General features: G+C 37.8%; 1 protein-coding gene across 25 annotated transcripts in view; it reads right to left on the bottom strand.

The window, feature by feature from the left end:
- Window positions 1–20,436, bottom strand: part of CREM (cAMP responsive element modulator) — an 88,796-nt gene that overhangs the window by 21,132 nt on the left and 47,228 nt on the right. For 8 of the 25 annotated variants that reach the window (XM_031015146.3, XM_031015147.3, XM_055352907.2 and 5 more), the window contains 3 exons: window positions 11,532–11,629; window positions 11,242–11,384; window positions 2,316–2,504 (listed from right to left, as the gene is read on the bottom strand). The exons of 2 other annotated variants lie outside the window; for them this stretch is intronic. In XM_031015146.3, coding sequence (XP_030871006.1) covers window positions 2,316–2,504; window positions 11,242–11,384; window positions 11,532–11,629 — 430 coding nt within the window. Of the gene's footprint in view, window positions 1–2,315; window positions 2,505–11,241; window positions 11,385–11,531; window positions 11,630–14,522; window positions 14,670–14,816; window positions 14,931–20,436 lie in introns of those variants that run through there. 15 more of the 25 variants (XM_031015142.3, XM_031015145.3, XM_055352919.2 and 12 more) reach the window with 5 other exon arrangements.

Below are 20,436 nucleotides of genomic sequence, written 5' to 3' on the forward strand. Positions count from 1 at the left end.
GGGCAACAGAGCGAGACTCCATCTCAAGAAAAAAAAAATTTATGCAGTCTCATCATTGGTTTTATTATTATTATTACTACTACTATTTAGAAACTCAAACTTATTCCAAATGCATATGAAAGAATAATAGTGCACAAAAAACTAACTCTGTATCAAACTGAGAAAAAAGACAAGGGGAACTTGTTTTATGAGATAACAAACATGTATGGCACTGGCATTCAGAAAAAGATGAATCAGACAGAAGACTGGCCAGATCCAGGTGCAAAAGCAAACCCACTGTCTAATTAAGGCTGCCCCATACACCAGTGAGGAAACAACAAACCCTTGGGAGTGGCTCCACATACGGAGAAAAAAGTTAAAAATGAATTCCCACCAAATACTATATACAGAAGTGAAGCCCAGATACATTAAAGACATAAATGTGAAAGGTAAAACCATAAAGCAAATAGAAGAAAATGTGGAAAAAAATCTTTGTGACTTATGGAAGAAAAGTAATTCTTAAAAACCCCAAGGCACAAACTTACGTGCATACTGTGTAAAACATTAAAAATTCTCAAAACTCTGTTGTTTGCAGTAGATTCTTCCATGTAACAAAGATAAAATGAGAAGAAATAATTATTCTTTAAGATTATTCACCTAGACATAAATATGGTCCATGAGTATGGGGGGAATAGAACAGGTGGCTTTCATTTTACATTTCAAGAAAACATTAAAGTACTGGGTTTGTACTATGCATTTTTTACTCCATAAATGCCGCCACCTCAGTTCTTCACACACTTTTACCATAGTCCACATTAAGCCCCAAAATACCTGAGAGTATAATTATCAAGAGACTCATCAATTATAATATGCTTATAATACCTGCAAGACATTCGAACTAAAATAACTGATTTTACTTTCCTTAACATTAGTGCTGCCTGTAATCCCAGCACTTTGGGAGGCCAAGGTGGGTGGACTGCCTGAGCTCAGGAGTTCACGACCAGCCTGGGCAATACGGTGAAACCCCGTCTCTACTAAAATACAATAAATTAGCCGGGCATGGCGTTGTGCACCTGTAGTCCCAGCTACTCGGGAGGCTGAGGCAGGAGAATTGCTTGAACTTGGGAGGCGGAGGTTGCAGTGAGCCGACATCGCGCCACTGCACTCCAGCCTGGGCAACAGAGCGAGACTCTGTCTCAAAAATAAATAAATAAATAAATAAACAAACAAACAAGCAAATTTTTTAAAAATTAGTGCTATATCCTAAATCCTAAGCGAATGGACCAAGAGGAATAGAATTCAATTAAAACACAGGAGTTTTGAAAGCTGTATTAAATACATCTATTACAGTTATCATAGGCACAACTGAATTAAAATAATGTATAATGCAAATCCAGTTGAAATCTCAGGTAACCCTAAAAGCTTAGGGCTACATCTCAACTTTTATTTCATTACTGACAGCTTCCATAAGAGCTAGAATGGATACTTCAGAATTCAAACAACTAAGAACAGTCAGTCAAAAAAACAAACAAAAAAAACAAACAAAAAACCCAAAGTCAGCATTTGTTTTGAAATGAGTTGCCTAGAAATTAGACTTGAAAGTAACAGCTGGGGAAAAAAACAAATTTGGGGCATCATAGCCTGAATCCTTAAATTGTCATAGATTAGGTAATAGAAATCTATTAGGTACAACATTTGCAACCCCCAAATGAAGGATATCTAACTAATTTAAAAATTCATTCATGTGGCCGGGTGCGGTGGCTCACGTCTGTAATCCCAGCACTTTAGGAGGCTGAGGCCTCCACCTGAGGTCAGGAAGACTCCATCTGAGGTCAGGAGTTTGAGACCAGCCTGCCTAACATGGTGAAACCCCGTCTCTACTAAAAATACAAAAATTAGCCAGGCGTGGTGGCTCATGCCTGTAATCCCAGCTCCCCGGGAAGCTGAGGCAGAAGAATCACTTGAACCCAGGAGACAGAGGTTGCAGTGAGCCGAGATCACGCCACTGTACTCCAGCCTGGGCGCCAGAGCGAGACTCCATCTCAAAAAAAAAAAAAAAAAAAAATTCATTCATGTTTCTATCTCTCTTTTTCTATCATGCTACTCTGAATTTGGCCTTTCTCCAGAGCCAGTAAAACCTGCTAAAAGGCGAAAAATGATAAAACTTAATTTGCTGTTTAATGCATTAAAATATTTCTTCTGTAAGCCTTTTTAAGTGCCTCCCAACCCCCCACCATCTACCTTCGATATATTTCAGAAAACTATAAAATCACCACTCAATGGTGTGATATAGTAATCCATAGGTATTCTAAATGTATTAGATTAATAAAATATACCTTGAACAACAACCTGGCTGCCTGGGACAAAGAACTGCTGTGTGCCATCAGCTGATTGTGCTGCGTACTGTACAATTGTAGCACCTGGTGGAGGAGGTCCTGAATTTGTCATTGTTAATGCCTGCAGTCCCTGAACACCATCAGATCCTGGGTTAGAAATCTGGATTGTTCCACCTTGGGCTATAGCAACTTAACAGAAAAAGAAAAGAAATATTAGAGAATTTCAAGATTTATTTTTAATAATCCCCTATTGGAAGAATATACTCTGGGTCTATTTATTACCATTGCTTCTTTCTCAGGTTACCCTTATTTTCTATGCTGAATTGAGAAGGAAGATCAGCTTTGTCATGGGACAATACTCTAGGAAAAGCTTATAAACACTTGAAAATATTTTATATTCAGAAATGTTTGAGATTCATAAAGCCCATGGAGTGTTCCTCCTCCTTAGCATCCAGCTGACTACATCACTCAAGAGGAAGAGTGGAGGAGACAGGGAGAGTCCAGCTTCCTGGTTTTCTCCATTCTCTCAGATGTTTTTCCTTATAAACACCATTCTTCTACCATTTAAAATTCCCATTTAAGGCCAGGTGTGGTGGCTCATGCCTGTGATCGCAGCACTTTGGGAGGCCAAGGCAGGAGGATCACTTGAGCCCAGGAGTTCAAGGCCAGCCTGGGCAACACAGGAAAACCCTGTCTCTAAAAAAAGAAAAGAAAAGAAAAGAAAAGAAAAATTCCCATTTAATATTGCAATTAAAATGAATTTGTACCTTCATTCAGCTAACTACTTTTCTAATTTGTCATCAAAAGAAAGTAGTTTTTAAGAAATATATAGGCAAGGTGCAGTGGCTCACGCCTGTAATCTTAGGACTTTGGGAGGCCAAGGTGGGCAGATCACCTGAGGTCAGGAGTTTGAGACCAGCCTGATCAATATGGTGAAACCCCGCCTCTACTAAAAATACAAAAATTAGCCAGGTGTGGTGGCAGGCGTCTGTAGTCCCAGTTACTCGGGAGGCTGAGACAGGAGAATCACTTGAACCCGGGAGTTGGAGGTTGCAGTGAGCTGAGATTGCGGCACTGCACTCCAGCCTGGGCAACAGAGACTCCATCTAAAAAAAAAAAAACAACATACATATAATTATATATATGTTATATATAATTATATAAATATATATTATGTTTTATATATAAATATAAAATATATATTATATATAATATATATTATATATAATATAATTTATATATAATATATAAATTATATAACATTTATATATAATTTATATTTATATAATATATAACATATTTTTATAATTTTTTATAATTATTATATTTTTATATTTATATAATTTTATATATAACATACAACTATATATGTATATATGTTATGTACAATTATATATAACATATATAATTATGTTATATATAATTTATGTTATATATTATATATAACTATATATAATTATAACTATATATAATTATATATAGTTATATGTTGTATATATAACCAAAGTTTTTAATATATATTATAATTATATATGTCATATGTTATATATAACTATATAATTTATATATATTATATATTTATATATAAATATATATAAAAACATATTTTGGTTATAAAGCTCAAGTCTAGAAAACTGTAACCTTTGCCATTTTGTCTATGTCAGGAGAATCCTGAAATATAAATTGTCAAGTTGGAAAGGTCCTTAAAAAGTAACTGTTACTAAAAGGATTTGTGCTACAATATTTACCTCTACCAAGTGTCTCAAATAACTACAGCTAATGGCAACAAATAGGAAGTAGATTTCCTTTAAATACTGAGATCTGCCAGTCATGTTTAAAAGTTAACATATTAATTGACTTGAAGCTTCCAAAGAATAACTGATCAAACGTTTTGTTTCAAAATTTCACTCTAATAGACAAGTATTATTTAAAATATCTGAAAGGTCTGTATATTTTAACATAAAGATTCCAACTGCATGCTTCAAACAGTAGATATTAAATAGTACCAGAGGCTATGCTTTTTAAAAAATCACATATAAACTAGCTAACTAGGCTTTACAATGAAGATTTTAAAAACACATCACCAGAATAACATGACATCTATACATCAATGTAAATACCTTACAGTAGCGTAACAGTAGTGTTTAAAATACACTCTGAATATTTTCAAGTCATTTCCAATGTTTTTAAAGGCATCTAGGCAAAAAAGCACTTAGGCGATAACCTGATAGGACAAACCTATGAGAATTATGGAAAGAGTAACAACAACAAATTTTCACTTCTTTCACCTAAGGTGCCAGTGTCTACACAGGAAGATAGATTAACATTTTTAAAAAGACTTCCACATGCTGCATTCTCTGTGTTTTATTTCACTGGCAGGCCAGTGTGGCAGAAACTGAAGAGTCAGTTACAGAATGTCAATAGAGCTGAGGTTGAGACACCCTGATGTAACAGCACTTTATCTACCTCACCTAGAGCAGTATTTTCTGTACACACTTTAAAAACAGGGTATTTTTAAACCATGGCTTTCCAAAGATTTCATGGGTCTCAGGATTCAGCCCTCACAGTAAAAGGGTTTGAGGGAGATCTAACTAACTTCTTACAAGTATGAAAATGTCAAAAGACACTGCTTTCTTGGCCCCTTGTGGCTAGACATGAGTAAATTGTGTATGTTTTCATATATTTGAATGTGTATTTTTCAGTTGATAATTAGTTGATGTCACAGAAATAGTGCTTTAGAAAGAGCAGCCTAAGGTCAGGTAACCACAGTGTGTTAGAAGTACAAAGCCTGGGCCGGGCGCGGTGGCTTACATCTGTAATCCCAGCACTTTGGGAGGCCGAGGCGGGTGGATCACCTGAGGTCAGGAGTTCGAGACCAGCCTGACCAACAAGGAGAAACTCCGTCCCTACTAAAAATACAAGAAATTAGCCAGGCGTGGTGGTGCATGCCTGCAATCCCAGCTCCTCGGGAGGCTGAGGGAGGAGAATCGCTTGAATCTGGGAGGCGGGGGTTGCGGTGAGGAGAGATTGCACCATTGCACTCCAGCCTGGACAAGAGCAAAACTCCGTCTCAAAAAAAAAAAAAAAAAAAGAAGTACAAAGCCTAGAACAGAGCAGTCACTCAAAAAATAGAATGAATGAATGAATGAATGGCTATCATTTCCTCATGACAGATGATATTATAAACAACTTAAGCCGCCTGTGAATCTAGGAGAGTTAAATGAGGTATGGTTTCAAATTCCAATCATAGAACCTAGTTTTTCAACACCAATGAAATTATCAAGCTTTTAAATAACGATCAAATCAATCTGAGGTGAGAGTAGCTGCCTCAGGGTAAGAATCCCTAAATAGGTAGATAACAAAGACCTTTACTTTCTTTTTTCTCTTTCTTTTTGCTTTACTCATTTCCTTTTTTCTTTTCAGTAATGTTTCCCCACAGTTCTGATCAAAAAACTTTGTTTTCACAATATGAACAGCTGACACATCAAGAATCTGTTTCTCATTTTATTTTCTGGGGAAGTCATTATATAATTAGATATGGAAAACAGAAGCTAAACAAACACACACACACACCCCTCACACACTGGCTCTAGTGAGAAAACATTTCTACTGATGAAGTCAGGCACGTCAGCCTCATTTTCATTTTTATGCCAAAGGTGCTCTTGATTTTGTTGTTATCAAATGACAGAAGACCTTCCCATTGAAAATGTTCTCTCTCATCTGACAATAAACAAAATTTCCCAGTGCCTCAGGATCCTGGAAATAGGTTTTACGTGGGCCTGTTTGTATTCAGAGATTTGAGGAGAAAACTGTTTAGGTTTCAAAATATTCAAGGATAGCATAATATGTGCTTTCAATAAACATAAATCAAGATAGAAAAAATAAGATGAAATTAACTGAATGAATTTAGACATATCTTCTATTTTAGCTATTTATTTATTTAAGAGATGGGGTCTTGCTGTGTTGCCCCACATCTTGCTGATGTTGGTCTAGCTGGTCTTAAACTGCTAGGCTCAAGCAATCCTTCTGCCTCAGCCTTCTGAGTAGCTGGGACTACAAGCACAAACCACCAAGCCTGGCGATGTTATATACTTCTTATTTATTTATTTATTTGTTCATTTATTTTGAGATGGAGTTTCACTCTTCTCGCCCAGGCTGAAGTGCAATCGTGTGATCTCAGCTCACTGCAACCTCCACCTGCTGGGTTCAAGCGATTCTCCTGCCTCGGCCTCCGAAGTAGCTGGGATTACAAGTGTGCACCACCACAGCCAGATAATTTTGTATTTTTAGTAGAGATGGGGTTTCACCATGTTGGCCAGGCTGGTCTCGAATGCCTGACCTCAGGTGATCCGCCCGCCTCGGCCTCCCAAAGTGCTGGGATTACAGGCGTGAACCATCACGCCCGGCCCATGTTATATACTTCTAATCCTAAATTTATACACATGAGCTAATTAAAATACATACACATGTAAATGTTTATATTTAAAACCACTCTTGTTCCAAATTGCAATCCAAAGATTCATAAATGAAATCTCACTGCATTAACTTTAAAAACAGCAGCAAACAGACCTTTGTTCCAATGAATTCTCAGGTTTAAATTCAGTGACCATAAGAGAATACCTATGAGTACCTGTACCTTAAAAGCCAAGAGGTGCATATAGCAGAAGGAAGACTAAATCATGCTATAACAACAATAGCAACACCAAAGTTTAAAAGCCAGAGTTACATTAAGTAGTGCCTTAAAAAATTTTGAAACAGTTGCCTTAGAGAAATGTAAACAGCGTCACTATTAAGAACTGCAACTGGATTAACTTTTGAATGTGTAAGCCTATTATGTTCTAATTCCCTTTATGAAGAAGTTGAATTGGTGCTTATTCGTGAGCCTCCTGAGAATTCTGAATTCTTATAAGGAGTCCACAAAGTTCACATTTTTCTTCTCATAATGGTGCAGTTTAGATTGACCCACTTACCTTTCGTGTATAAGAATTCCAGAAAGATGAGTTAATACTCTAGTAAGATTCCTCATAAAATACAGTAGGCACAAGCAGAGACAAGGGCCATTTGTGGGGAAAAAAAACTGAAGTCTTGGGTGATAGTCTTTAATTGGTACAGGAAGAGGTTGGGTATAGTAGGATGGAGGATTTAAGTAACCTTTGTTTCAAGAGAAAATTTAATGAATTAGGAAGCTTCAAACATTTTAATTTCCTCGGTTGTTTTTACAAATTCACTCATTTACTGCCTATCTTAACTGTCTTATGCAGCAAGTAACATTCTTTGTTAATTCTAAGGCTATCTCTCTCCTGCCATCTCTCGGGTATATGCTCCTGAAATAAAAGACTTTCTTCGACCAGCTCAACTGTTATGCAACACACCTATCACTAAGATCTGTACTTCCAGTGAGGATTCTGCAGGTACAGCTCACTTACTTGGTGTTGTAATAATGGATCCCTGTCTATTTTATGCTTTTTCCTATTCCCCAGGGAGTAGCCTATTCCAACTTTCACTTTTTAGTTTTTGTGATAATAGTAAGTCAATATAATAAGGCCAACTTCTGCCAAATATCTTTCAACTATTAAAAATGTAACTGCTTGTATATGGGAAAACTTGAATATACTTTATTTCTTCAACTTTGATACACATTTAGTTCTTTTAAACACCAGCTAACTCATTATTCCAAATTAAAAATAACTAATAAAATACTGGAAAAAAAGAAATAAAAGCAAAGTTTGGGAGAAAGCCATCCATGGATAAAAGCTGAAGAATTAAACCTAAAAATTTTTTTATAATAAAAGGTTATGAAAGAGCATTAAAAAAAATATTTACAGCTCAAAGGGAAGGAAAAAAATAGGAAAATCTCCAGAAATTCTAATAAAATAAGTTCCTCTATTCAAAAACCAAAGGAAGCTGGCAATTGTTTCCATTTCTAGACATTCTGCTACAACATTAAAGCATTAATATCTGCTAAGTTAGTTCTATAAAAAATAAGATCAATAAAAATGGATGTTGTGTGTGTAAGTATGTTTACCTTCCAATTAAAGTAAACGTCTTCTAAAAAGTTTGAATGTTGTTAGTATTCACTTCTCAAAGAATTATCTACATATATTTCACTAAATGTCCCCAAAATGCATTTTTAACAAAAGAAAGTCACATTGTGTGAACAAATGGCAATTTCTACCTGCAGACTGTACATACAGAACTATAACTTCTCATCAGAATAATTTCTAGGATCATACTGTATAGACTCAAATTAAGAAACCAAAGTAAGAAATAGTCCATGACCTCTTACGTGGCAAATAGACAGATGTGTTTTTTTTGTTTGCTGTTTTGAGACAGAGTCTCACTCCGTTGCCCAGGTTGGACAGTGCAGTGGTGCAATCATAACTCACTGCAGCCTCAAACTCCTGGGCTCAGGCAATCCTCCCACCTCAGCCTCCTGAGTAGCTGGGATGGGCGCATACCACCACGCCCTGCTAATTTTTAAAATTCTTTTGTAGAGACAGGGTCTCACTCTATTGCCCAGACTGGTCTCAAAGTCCTGGCCTCAAGCAACCCTCATGCCTAGACCTCCCAAAGTGCTGGGATTACAGGTGGGAGCCATCACACCTGGCCTAAGATCTAATTTCTACAGATGCAGTTTTCTAGTTCTCAACCAAAATTCCTGACTCCGCTCCTCTCATCCCCCCAACAGACACACAGAGTGAGGTTTAAGGCCAGCCCCCTGCTGTGAGCAGGTACCAAGGACACAGGGAATGAAGCCATTGGGGCTCGCTGGAGGGAAAGTTCAATGAACATGAATGAGACAATGGTACACCTAACTTAATTTCTCTGTTTCATGCCAATAGTAGCATGTCTTTTTCCCCCTATTTTTACCCGTTATCTCCTTTGTCTTCACAGGAACCCCAGAGTTTGGCAATTTAGTATTATTCCCACTTCAAAGACTAAAACCTGAGATGTGAATTTAATAAAGCTTCTTGCTCTGATCACTGAGTTTGCAAATGGCACAAAGATGGTTCCTTCCCCACATCCTCTCCAGCTTCAACCCCATACATTTTCACAATTTCAAATTTTCAGCTAATAATCTAGACAGGTTAACCCTACAGCATCTGCTTCCCTATCAACTTGTAAAGGAATCACTGCTTCTATCAGAAGTCCTAAGTAGCATTAGCATATGCCAGAGGAATGTTACGATGACAGCATCTTAGTGGTTCCCAACACTTTGAGAAGTCTTAGTGCCATTTCGGCAGTCACTTCCAACCTTTTCCCTGTCGTTACACAAACAGAACATGATGACATGTGTACAGCCCACTGGGGTGAGCGGATGGAGCTGCTCAAGGCCAGGGCTGACCAGCCAGGAGGCGCCAGCAGCTTCTGCCCAGCCCCTCTGGGGACGGAGGGACAAGGCACTCAGCACTCTCATAACCTGCGTGCTGTGCTGTAGAGGCTCATCAGCTGGCATATTCAGTTTTACAGTTCTAAAACCCACCAGAGATTCCCAGTGTGCCAGACAAAAGAGCATGTAAACAAGAGAAGTAATTAAAAAATGACAATGTAAACCTCAAGGTCTATTTCTTACAGATGGTGGGGATTTTCTTTTCCTAACACTGACTTTGGACAAGTCTACTGGGTGCCCTGTCAAACGTGTGAATACACTATACCCCGGATCTGCTAGGTATCATGGTAGGAGTTCCCTTCAATTACCAACAGAGAATGTATTTAATAGTTTACTACTGCAAATCTACCACTGCTACAAGAAAAACTCTAAAAAGCTCCACAAAAATAATAACCATATAAAGTCTTCTCATACATTAAAGATTATAGCTTGTTTTAGTAGCCAGGACTTAAATTAAGACTTGAGTTTTTTTTTCTTGGTATTGTTACTTTTTAAAGGAAAAACAAAGAATATATCTGAAATCTTAATACCTTATTTGGATAAACACATTATTTAATATCACATATATTCCAGTACCTAAGTAGCTCTTTTTAAAGTCAGAAAACTAAAATCATGAATCTCTTCAACAACATGACTGCTGTCAATATATTTGGTCAATTACTTTGAGGACCTAGTGTAGCAGAGTTTACAAAACTCACTTTACTTCATATTATAATTACATGGGAAATTGATTTAGACAATTTCCATGGACAATTTATACTTCAGAAAGGACAGGAATATCACATTATTCCAGTACCTAAGGGGCTAGCTTAGGATACGTGATATCCCTAACCTTTCTCCTCCTTTTTCTTTTCTTTCTAGCTCTTGCTTTTTACGTATCAAACACTCTTCTTTTGGGAAAAAAACTAGTGCTTTAATCAGAGCAAAAAGCACAGAATTAACAGTCCATTAAAATGCACAAGACTGAATGTGAATGTATCTGTTTATTTAGAGCTTTCAGTGTGTAAAATTTCAAATAAAATTATCTATCCAATTGCTACAGTTTAAAAAATTAAATCATTTTTCCATTCTCTTTTAGGAAAAACTGTAGCACAAATTAACAGAGTAGAGAGTAGTGAAACATTGAAAACATACTTTAGAAAACTCTTAGATTAGTAAGAATAGTATATGTAATCGTGGGTAACAAAAGCCAACAAGAATGAAATACAGACATTTATGTTCGCATGCATCATAAAGACAACAAAAACAACGTTTTACTAGAGATTAATATAAACATGTAAATGGAAAAATTCTCCTTTTTACCCCAAAATTTTCTTCTATATTCGGCAGTCAAAATTTTTAGTTTTCAAAATTATATGACAGCTGTCAATACAAATATCTCACTTTTTAACATATACTTTCATTCTATGATACAGTTTAGGTATTAATGATGCATTTTAAAATGGAACAATTTAATGCCAAAACCTGAGTTGCTTCAATATAACTAGAGAAGACTTAAAGCTAGCACTGTATCATATCGAATTGCAGCATACATACTGTATTGCCCCGTGCTAGTCTGATATATGCTAGTTGGTACTGCCATGGGAGCAATGCTAGGTGGTGTTCCTTCTTCCTCTGAGCTCTCTTCTTCAATCTTGGGAACACCAGGCACATCAGAGGACAGTTCATTCAGTATTTTCCTAAAATACAATTTAACAATGTAAGTCACTAAGATACATGAATAAGTCTTAAAACAGAAAAGCTATAAAGGAAGAATTGATTTGATGTATCATTATTCTACCATTTTGGAAAAAGTATCTTTACATTAGGAAACTTGGTTAACTTACCTATAAGAGGGTCTTCGTGAAAGGATTTCTCTACGTTTACGAGAATCAATTACACCTTCTGATTCTGCAGATTCATCTGTCTCTGCAATTGCTGCTACCTATAATACAAGATTTTCTGAAATGTATCATAAAATATATGCTCTTTTCCCTCATTCAAAAAATTGAGGCTAAGAGTCTGTGTGTGCAGCACTGAGCCAGGAGCTGTGGAAGCAACTGAGCAATAGAACACAGTGAATCTGCACTAAAGGAGTCTGGCTCAAGAAAGGAAGCGCAGACGCAAACATTTCAGTTATAAAACAAATGTGTGTGGAAAGGAATGTTATGGGTACTCTATACTACAGAAATACTAGGGAAAGAGTGGTTGGGATGTCAAATGAGGCATTGCAGGAAAGAACAAAATGTAAAATACCCAAGACCTAAGCTCCTCAACCTGAAAGTGCTCCTACGGATCCAGGAGGGAGCCAGCGAGGGGCCAACGCAGAAGAGAGCTCCCGGATCACACTGCTGCTCCCACACTCTCACAGCTGGCGCTGGCGTGAGCTGGGTCTTCACATTAGCCATCAGATAGGCCCAAGACAGAATATTTAAGTAGATAAGCAAGTCAGTAAGCAAGCCTGGGTAAAATCAGGATTTCTATTACAAGGAGTAAGTTAGGGCTTGGTGGCGGTGGGTCTTGAAGATCCCAACAAAGCATTTCTCCTTAAGAGAAAGATCAGAGTTTTAAGCATGATTTCATTTTTCAAGTCAAGTAATAATACAGTGATATGATTATTAAAGAAGTCAGAAAACTAAAATAATGAATCTCTTCAACAACATGACTGATTTTGATATATTCAGTCAATTACTAATACTTTGAGGGCCTAGGGTAGCAGAGTTTACAAAACTCACTTCATGTTGTAATTACATGGGAAATTGATTTGGACAAAATCAAAAGAGCTTATTAAAGTATCAACAATGCAAGCAAGAACATATACTTCCTGAAGTACACGGAGGTGTATATTCACCTCCACATATGACTCGTGTTTTTGCTCATGAACGCCCCACACATAAGCACACACACCCAATCAACAGAACTGACTGAAAAAAATGTTGTTGCCTCAGATAATCATATATCACCACCAAATATTAAATATTTATCATTTTACACCGGGCTGTCACACATCTGTCATAGAATCATAACAACTCCCTTAGGTGAGGTAGGCTATTAATTTACCTATTCTAGAAAGGTGAAAATTAAAGTTCATGCAGAGAGATTAAGTGGCTTGACCATGATCCAACACGTAAGTATTCTAGGACAAGATCCACTGGCACCTCTTTCTACAAGGACAATTAAATCATTCACTTAACAAAATCCAAACAAAGTCTACTGAATATAACAGAATACTTTCTTTCAGCCGGGTGCTGTGGCTCACATCTGTAATCCCAGCACTTTGGAAGACTGAGGCAAGAGGATCACTTGAGGCCAGGGCCTCAACACAAACCTGGGTAACATACTGAGAATTCTGTCTCTATTAAATAATAAATAATAATAATAGACAATACTTTCTTCCAATACCAGCCAGGTTAAAACTAAGTAGAAATATGTGGACCTCAATAAAAGTCATAAAACAAAGAGGTTGGAAAGACTTTCTTGTTTTATAATTAGTGTCAGAAAGAGTTAGAAACTCTTGGAATCAGGGGCCATCACAGGAAAAAAAGATAATGATGAGAATTATTCTTACACTTCTGGGCAACACAGGAGAAAATACCCATGCCACAAAGATAATCAAGCTTTTAATGTATGTGAATTTGTCACATCAGGTATCTTGTCGCCACTCTCATCATTCTACCGTGATAAACTACTTGAACACGCAGGAAAAGGACTATACTATGTATAAGTGTCTCCATTTTCCTCACAGATTATTTTTGGTCATCAATTAGGTTCAAATAATTTCAGCATTTAAAGGATAATAAGTGACCTTAAAAAGGAACAAAAATAAATTCAGTAATTAAGATGCATACTTTAAAAAACGCATATTTAATAATTTACATCTATTGATGGAAAAAATGTTTTAACTTCAAGAAATGTTAAGGGTAAAATACATCTCTGGATCACAACCACAATAATAATCATATCTACAAAAGCCAAGGTTTAATCGAGAGGGATACGTTAATAATATCATCTTACTAAGAATTATGTATACCGAATTTAAAATAAATTTGTATCTACCTACTAAGGTGATTATAAATTTATATCTACCTACTAAGGTGATTATTCATGAAAACAGCATCAGCACTGGCTGGGCGCCGTGGCTCACGCCTGTAATCCCAACACTTTGGGAAGCCGAGACGGGCGGATCACGAGGTCAGGAGATCAAGACCATCCTGGCTAACACGGTAAAACCCGGTCTCTACTAAAAATACAAAAAAAATTAGCCACACATGGTGGCGGGCGCCTGTAGTCCCAGCTACTCAGGAGGCTGAGGCAGGAGAATGGCGTGAACCCGGGAGGTGGAGCTTGCAGTGGCCCGAGATCACGCCACTGCCCTCCAGCCTGGGCGACAAAGCGAGACTCCGTCTCAAAAAAAAAAAAAAAAAAAAGGAAGAAAAAAAAAGAAAACAGCATCAGCACTATAATCTTTATATTACTGTATTTATCAGACATCTTCTCTGATGCACCCTCAAAATATTTTTCAGCACCCTTGGGGAGCATTGCTAAATAAATCTGAGTTTGAACACAGAACAACAATGTGAAGAAGACATGAACTGCTCATCTGCAATTACTCAGTCCCCAAATGAAAAGCTGGCAACAAAGCTGCAGCTCTGAAGTGAAACCTACGTACCTAGCAGGACACAGAGCACCTTATGCAAGGAGAAGAGATTCCTCCAAATATCTAATAAAAAGATTTGCGTATAAGCACTTCATAAAGAAAAATGTTAAATGAATTAGTGAAAGAGGAAAAAAATGGCTCAAGAAAGTCAAAGACAAAACCATTCCGGAAGGAAGCTAACCTGAACAGTGTGTATTTGTGATGACTGAATAACCGATGGCTGTGGTGTCTGAATTACTCCCTGGACATGTATAGTTTGGCCCGAAGGTAACTGTCCTAGAGTTACAGCTGGGGAGCCTCTTCCGGTGCCTGATCCAGCCACAGAAACCTGCCAAAATCATCACCATTGAGGATTAAAGCTGGACCTTTTTTGTTATTGTTTTTGCTATTTTTAAGTAATACCACTCACTAATATGACTGGCCTACTTCTCTTTTTCCTGCTGCTGAGAAATGACAAACCATCTAGGATACTTACCATCGGGAGGTGGTTACTGTCCTGGAACAGTCATTTTCTGATGTGACATTTATTAAGGAACACATGCTCCTTACCGCTTTTGGTGCCCATACTTCGGTGGCTAAGAATGTTCCAAGCACAAAGTTCTAAAGCAGTTAAACTACCTCACTACGACCTCACGCCTACTAACAGTGAAGCCTTTCTTAGGCCAGAGTATAAACTACCCTCTAACTTCTTCAGAGAAATTGGAGATAGAACTTAAATATGGTTCTTTTTTTTTTGAGACAGAGTCCTGCTCTGTTGCCCAGGCTGGAGTGCAGTGGCGTGATCTTGGCTCCCTGCAAGCTCTATCTCCCGGGTTCAAGCCATTCTCCTGCCTCAGCCTCCTGAGTAGCTGGGACTACAGGTGCCCGCCACCACGCCCAGCTAATTGTTTGTATTTTTAGTAGAGACAGGGTTTCACCATGTTAGCCAGGATGGTCTCGATTTCCTGACCTTGTGATCTGCCCGCCTTCGCCTCCCAAAGTGCTGGGATTACAAGCATGAGCCACTGTACCTGGCCAGTGAATTATTTTTATTAAATGTGTGACATATGATATTCTAGTGTTACTCTGGATGTGAGCTGATGCTTTGTCTCTAGACTGATAAAAATCACAGTCACTGTTATGCCCTCATAATAACTAAAAAGGCATAGGCCGAAGAAATTCCAGGACCTTTCAAGCCCCTGGTGTCTCTGACCCAGAGAAAGCTCATGCCTTGAAGGCTGATGAGGCCTCTGGACGCTTTTCCTCTCCCTAGCTAAAGCATCCAGAGAGGCCAGAACTATCACTTAACTTTGGGCAGAGATCAGCACAACAGCCATCTCCTCACTACTTCCCTGAGTTCCTTCAACAGAGATCCCTACCAGAAAAACACGATACTAACCACTCCTCTGGACTCAAAACCTGCCAGGTTTTCTAATTAGTAAACAACTCTGTCCTATAGGCTAGCATAATTGCAGAAACTTTGCCTCATTTTACTAAGATTCACTATTCATTATGACTTACTCAAGAGTCAAAGACCTTGGAAATAAGTCACCAGTGTCTATCATGAGTGGTAGTAGAACCACAGCATCTAAAACAATTTTTTCAAGGAAGACTTTGTGTGTGACTTCACTTTGAGGAACACCAATGATTTCCAACTTATATTAATATCTGAAAAGAATTATTTAAAACTGGGTTTATAACAAATAACTAAGATTTATTTACATCATCATTCCCTTGGAAAACAAACTTCTCTGGCAATCCAAAAGTTAAAACATGTTTTATCCGTGTAAGAGAACCTAGGTGTTGAGCATTCTACTAGGTGCACTATTAGAAAATAGAATTAATAAAACTAGCACCTAAGAAACAATGGCACACCAAATAGTACAGAACGAATTGCTCCATTTTAGAGGCCATGAATATCACAGGAGTACAGAATAGAAAGATCAGTATGGGCCCAAACGGTAAGTGAGGGCTTTATGTAGATGCCAGAGCTTGAGTGAAGGCTTGATCTAAACCTAGGTAACAGTTGGACAGATAGTGTGAAACCAGGACAGAGGCAACCAATATGTAGCCCACAGGGAAAATTCAGCTCACCTACCCCCAGAGTATTATCATCTAGTTTAGATTCCAGGGAAAAGAAAAACATCATCCCATTATGGAACCGGTAGATTTAACAACTGCAAGTTTTAAAACATTGGATTTATTCTACAAATGTTTCCGGCACAAAAGGCAACTCTGTATGAATTATAAAAAGGCAACCACCTCTATGGTGACTAACTCTCAAAAGATAACTCTTTCTCCTCACAACTAATTCTCAAACATTTCAGTCTCAGGGCATCTTTACACTCTTAAAAATTACTGATGACCTCAAAGAGCTTTTGTTTCTGTGACTGATATTCAGTAGAGGGCTGGTAAACACTTAACTAGATCTTAAGAAGGAGGAACACTGACTTGTAGCGTTTGCTCACTTCTATGATGTAAGTACTCCTACTATGGCTGATTTCAAGCTGCCAATGGATGACATTGAACACAAAGCCGGATAAAGATTATACAATTGGTTTTCACTGGTACAAGCCAGCTGTGCACACCACTGGTTATATCTGTTGATATTTAACATACTGGAAATTAAAACAGAAATTTTAAAAATAGTAACTTATTTTAAAATAATAAGTATGTGCTACCATAAATAACATTTTATGAGAAATGATTACATTTTCAAAAAAATCAGAAGAGTAGCACTGTTTTACATTTTTACAAATTATTTTAATGTCAGGTTTAACTAAAGACAGCCAGATTCTCATATTTACTTCTACACTGAATCTGTTGCAGTATGTTGCTTTAGTTGATATGTGAAGAAAATCTGGGCCTCACAAAGACTCGTGTTAGAAAAAGGGAGGAATATTATAATAGCTTCTGTAGAAAATCATGGATATTCTTCATTGATACACCAAAACTTGACAACTGATTGTCTCTTAAGGATTAATTGCAACATACAATCTGAGACAGTATCAGTTACATTAAAATCCATTGATCTGTCTTGTACTTTGGATGAATCTTTTACCCACGTAAGATTTTGTAACATCCTGAAGTATTCATTTGGAAAATACTGGCTCACTGAGTTCAGGAGATCTTCCAAACGTGGACACATTTCATGACACAGTATTATAAATCACATTTCATTAAAGTATAACCAGTTTGATCAGAAAACTATGAATATTGTCAAGCTCACAACGGCAGATGCAGATTTTCCAAAATTCAAAGTTTTGGCTTAAAAGCTTGTGACAATAAACACCATGAGTTGTTTCCCTTGAACTGACAAGCTCACTTCATTTGTTTTTGAGGAAATGTCTTCAAGTTTGAATAGCCATCATTTGGAAATTAGTCATTCTTTTGAAGAAAATGACGTTCTGTGGAAAAACAGGCAGCTAATTCATCTTGGCACTCAAATAACACACGTGCTTTTCCTCAAGAACACCATGGGTCGTCAGGACGCAGCGGGGGGGGGGGGGGGTGCTTTCTGCAGCTGTCCCACTTCAGGACACAGAATATCAAAACAGCATGTACTCAGAGTCAAGATTTAATGCTATGGTAATTTTTACTGCTTCATCAAAGATATTCTTAAGTAAAACTGACTTTAAAAAAAAAACTGCAAGTGGATGGCAGTGAAGAATACAGTTAATACTAACACAGTTTGTGTCACTGACTTGAGTTAAGGCACCCAACAATTTACCACTCCCCCACCACCACTGTTTTTGCACCATCAGTGTGGATATCAAAACAGAGAAAAAGAAAAACAACATCTTAGCATCACTGTGAAAATGGTTTTGACCTAGCAAGCCTCATGAAAATGTCTCAGAGTCACCCCCAGGGTTCTGCACACCACACTTTGAAAACAGCTATTCCACACTAATCTAGCCCCTACACCCTGGCTTTCAGCTTAAAGAACTGCTCAGACAGGCTGAGATTTCAGCTCCAATAGAGCAGCAGAGACAAAATAAACATATCCAGTAACCCTGACAGAGCCCATATGTCAGAGACTGGCAAAATAGAAATTATGCTTTATAACTACATAAAACAAAAGAAAACAAAGGAAAAAAATTAACACAAAGAGAAGACTTCATTGACCAGCTTCTATCCCATCAGCTCAGGAAATTGGGACATGATCTTTAGTTCCAGATTCCCGACTGAGCTCTCTGGAGGACCCAGTGCTCCACCACCACTTCTCCCACCCACCACCATGTGTAGGGACAATCCACAGGTAAGTAAGGAGGGTAAAGTGACTTGATTTTCCTCTGTTCCTTTCCTTTTTTAAAAATGCAGTCACATAGCTGGGTGGTGGAAATTTCTGAAGATATTACGTTTTCTCAAATCAAAATAATTTTCTTTTTAGAATTAAGGAGCTCCCAAAGCTTGTCAGATCCCAGTGGCTCTCAATGTTTTACTCTTTTTTCCAAGTACATAGAATAAGGTATCTGAAGACAATGAACTTGAAACTATAGCGGGGGAAACCCAGGGGTCCTACAAGTATTCTCACAAACTAGACCTGTGGGTTGAGATGGCAGGTGGTGTCCACATTCATTTTTTGTGGGGAAATGCCCAGCTTCAAAGAAATCAGATTATTCTGGAGAACAGAAAAACAATTCAACAAAGATTCATGGGCATCTGAATGTACAATTATCAGAATTTTAATTAAACAATAACTCTATCAAAAATGGCTAAGTCCTCATGACTGTAATCCCAGCACTTCAGGAGGCCGAGGCAGGTGGATTACCTGAGGTCAGGAGTTCAAGACCAGCCTGGCCAATATGGTGAAACCCTCTCTCTACTAAAAATACAAAAATTAGCCAGGTTTGGTTGTGCGCACCTGTAATCCCAGCTACTCACGAGGCTGAGGCATGAGAATTTCTTGAACCCAGGAGGTAGAGGTTGCAGTGAGCTGAGATCATGCCACCGCACTCCAGCCTGGATGACAGAGCAAGACTGTGCCTTAACAAAAAAAAAAAAAAAAAAAAAAAAAAAAAAAAGGCTTGGTCAAGAATACCTGCTGCAGAAAAAGAACCTGTACCCGCTAACATAAACCATATCCTTACAATTCTGGAGATAGGTTATACAGATTCTGTAACTACAAGGAAACTTCTATATGTCCAAACTCTAGGCAGGCCAAAAGCTCATGAGACAATTTTTTCATTAAAATGCTAAAATAAAGGCTGAGAACCTGAACAAATGACGCATCTGGAGGTAGAATTCAAATGTCTCCTTTTAAAAAAGAAAACTCTTAGATCTGGAGAACTATCATTCTACATTCTCACTGGTTTGGCCAAAACTTATAAGCAAGAGCGTCAACCTTATAATTATACTGGTAGAGTTAACAGGTTAAACTCCAATAAAGAAGAAAAGAGAGAAGAATCAAATAGATGCAATAAAACATGATAAAGGGGATATCACCACCGATCCCACAGAATTACAAACTACCATCAGAGAATACTATAAACACCTCTACACAAATACACTAGAAAATCTAGAAGAAATGGATAAATTCCTGGACACATACACCCTCCCAAGACTAAACCAGGAAGAAGTTGAATTCCTGAATAGACCAGTAACAGGCTCTGAAATTGAGGCAATAATTAATAGCCTACCAACCAAAAAAAGTCCAGTACCAGATGGATTCACAGCCGAATTCTACCAGAGGTACAAAGAGGAGCTGGTACCATTCCTTCTGAAACTATTCCAATCAACAGAAAAACAGGGAATCCTCCCTAACTCATCTTATGAGGCCAGCATCATCCTGATACCAAAGCCTGGCAGAGACAGAACAAAAAAAGAGAATTTTAGAACAATATCCCTGATGAACATCGATACAAAAATCCTCAGTAAAATACTGGCAAACTGAATCCAGCAGCACATCAAAAAGCTTATCCGGCCGGACACGGTGGCTCACGCCTGTAATCCCAGCACTTTGGGAGCCTGAGGCAGGCGGATCACGAGTTCAGGAGATCAAGACCATCCTGGCTAACATGGTGAAACCCCGTTTCTACTAAAAAATACAAAAAAAATTAGGCGAGTGTGGTGGCGGGTGCCTGTAGTCCCAGCTACTAGGGAGGCTGAGGCAGGAG

The sequence above is a fragment of the Gorilla gorilla genome, chromosome 8 (assembly GCF_029281585.2).
Source record: "Gorilla gorilla gorilla isolate KB3781 chromosome 8, NHGRI_mGorGor1-v2.1_pri, whole genome shotgun sequence".
Taxonomy (NCBI): Eukaryota; Metazoa; Chordata; class Mammalia; order Primates; family Hominidae; genus Gorilla; species Gorilla gorilla.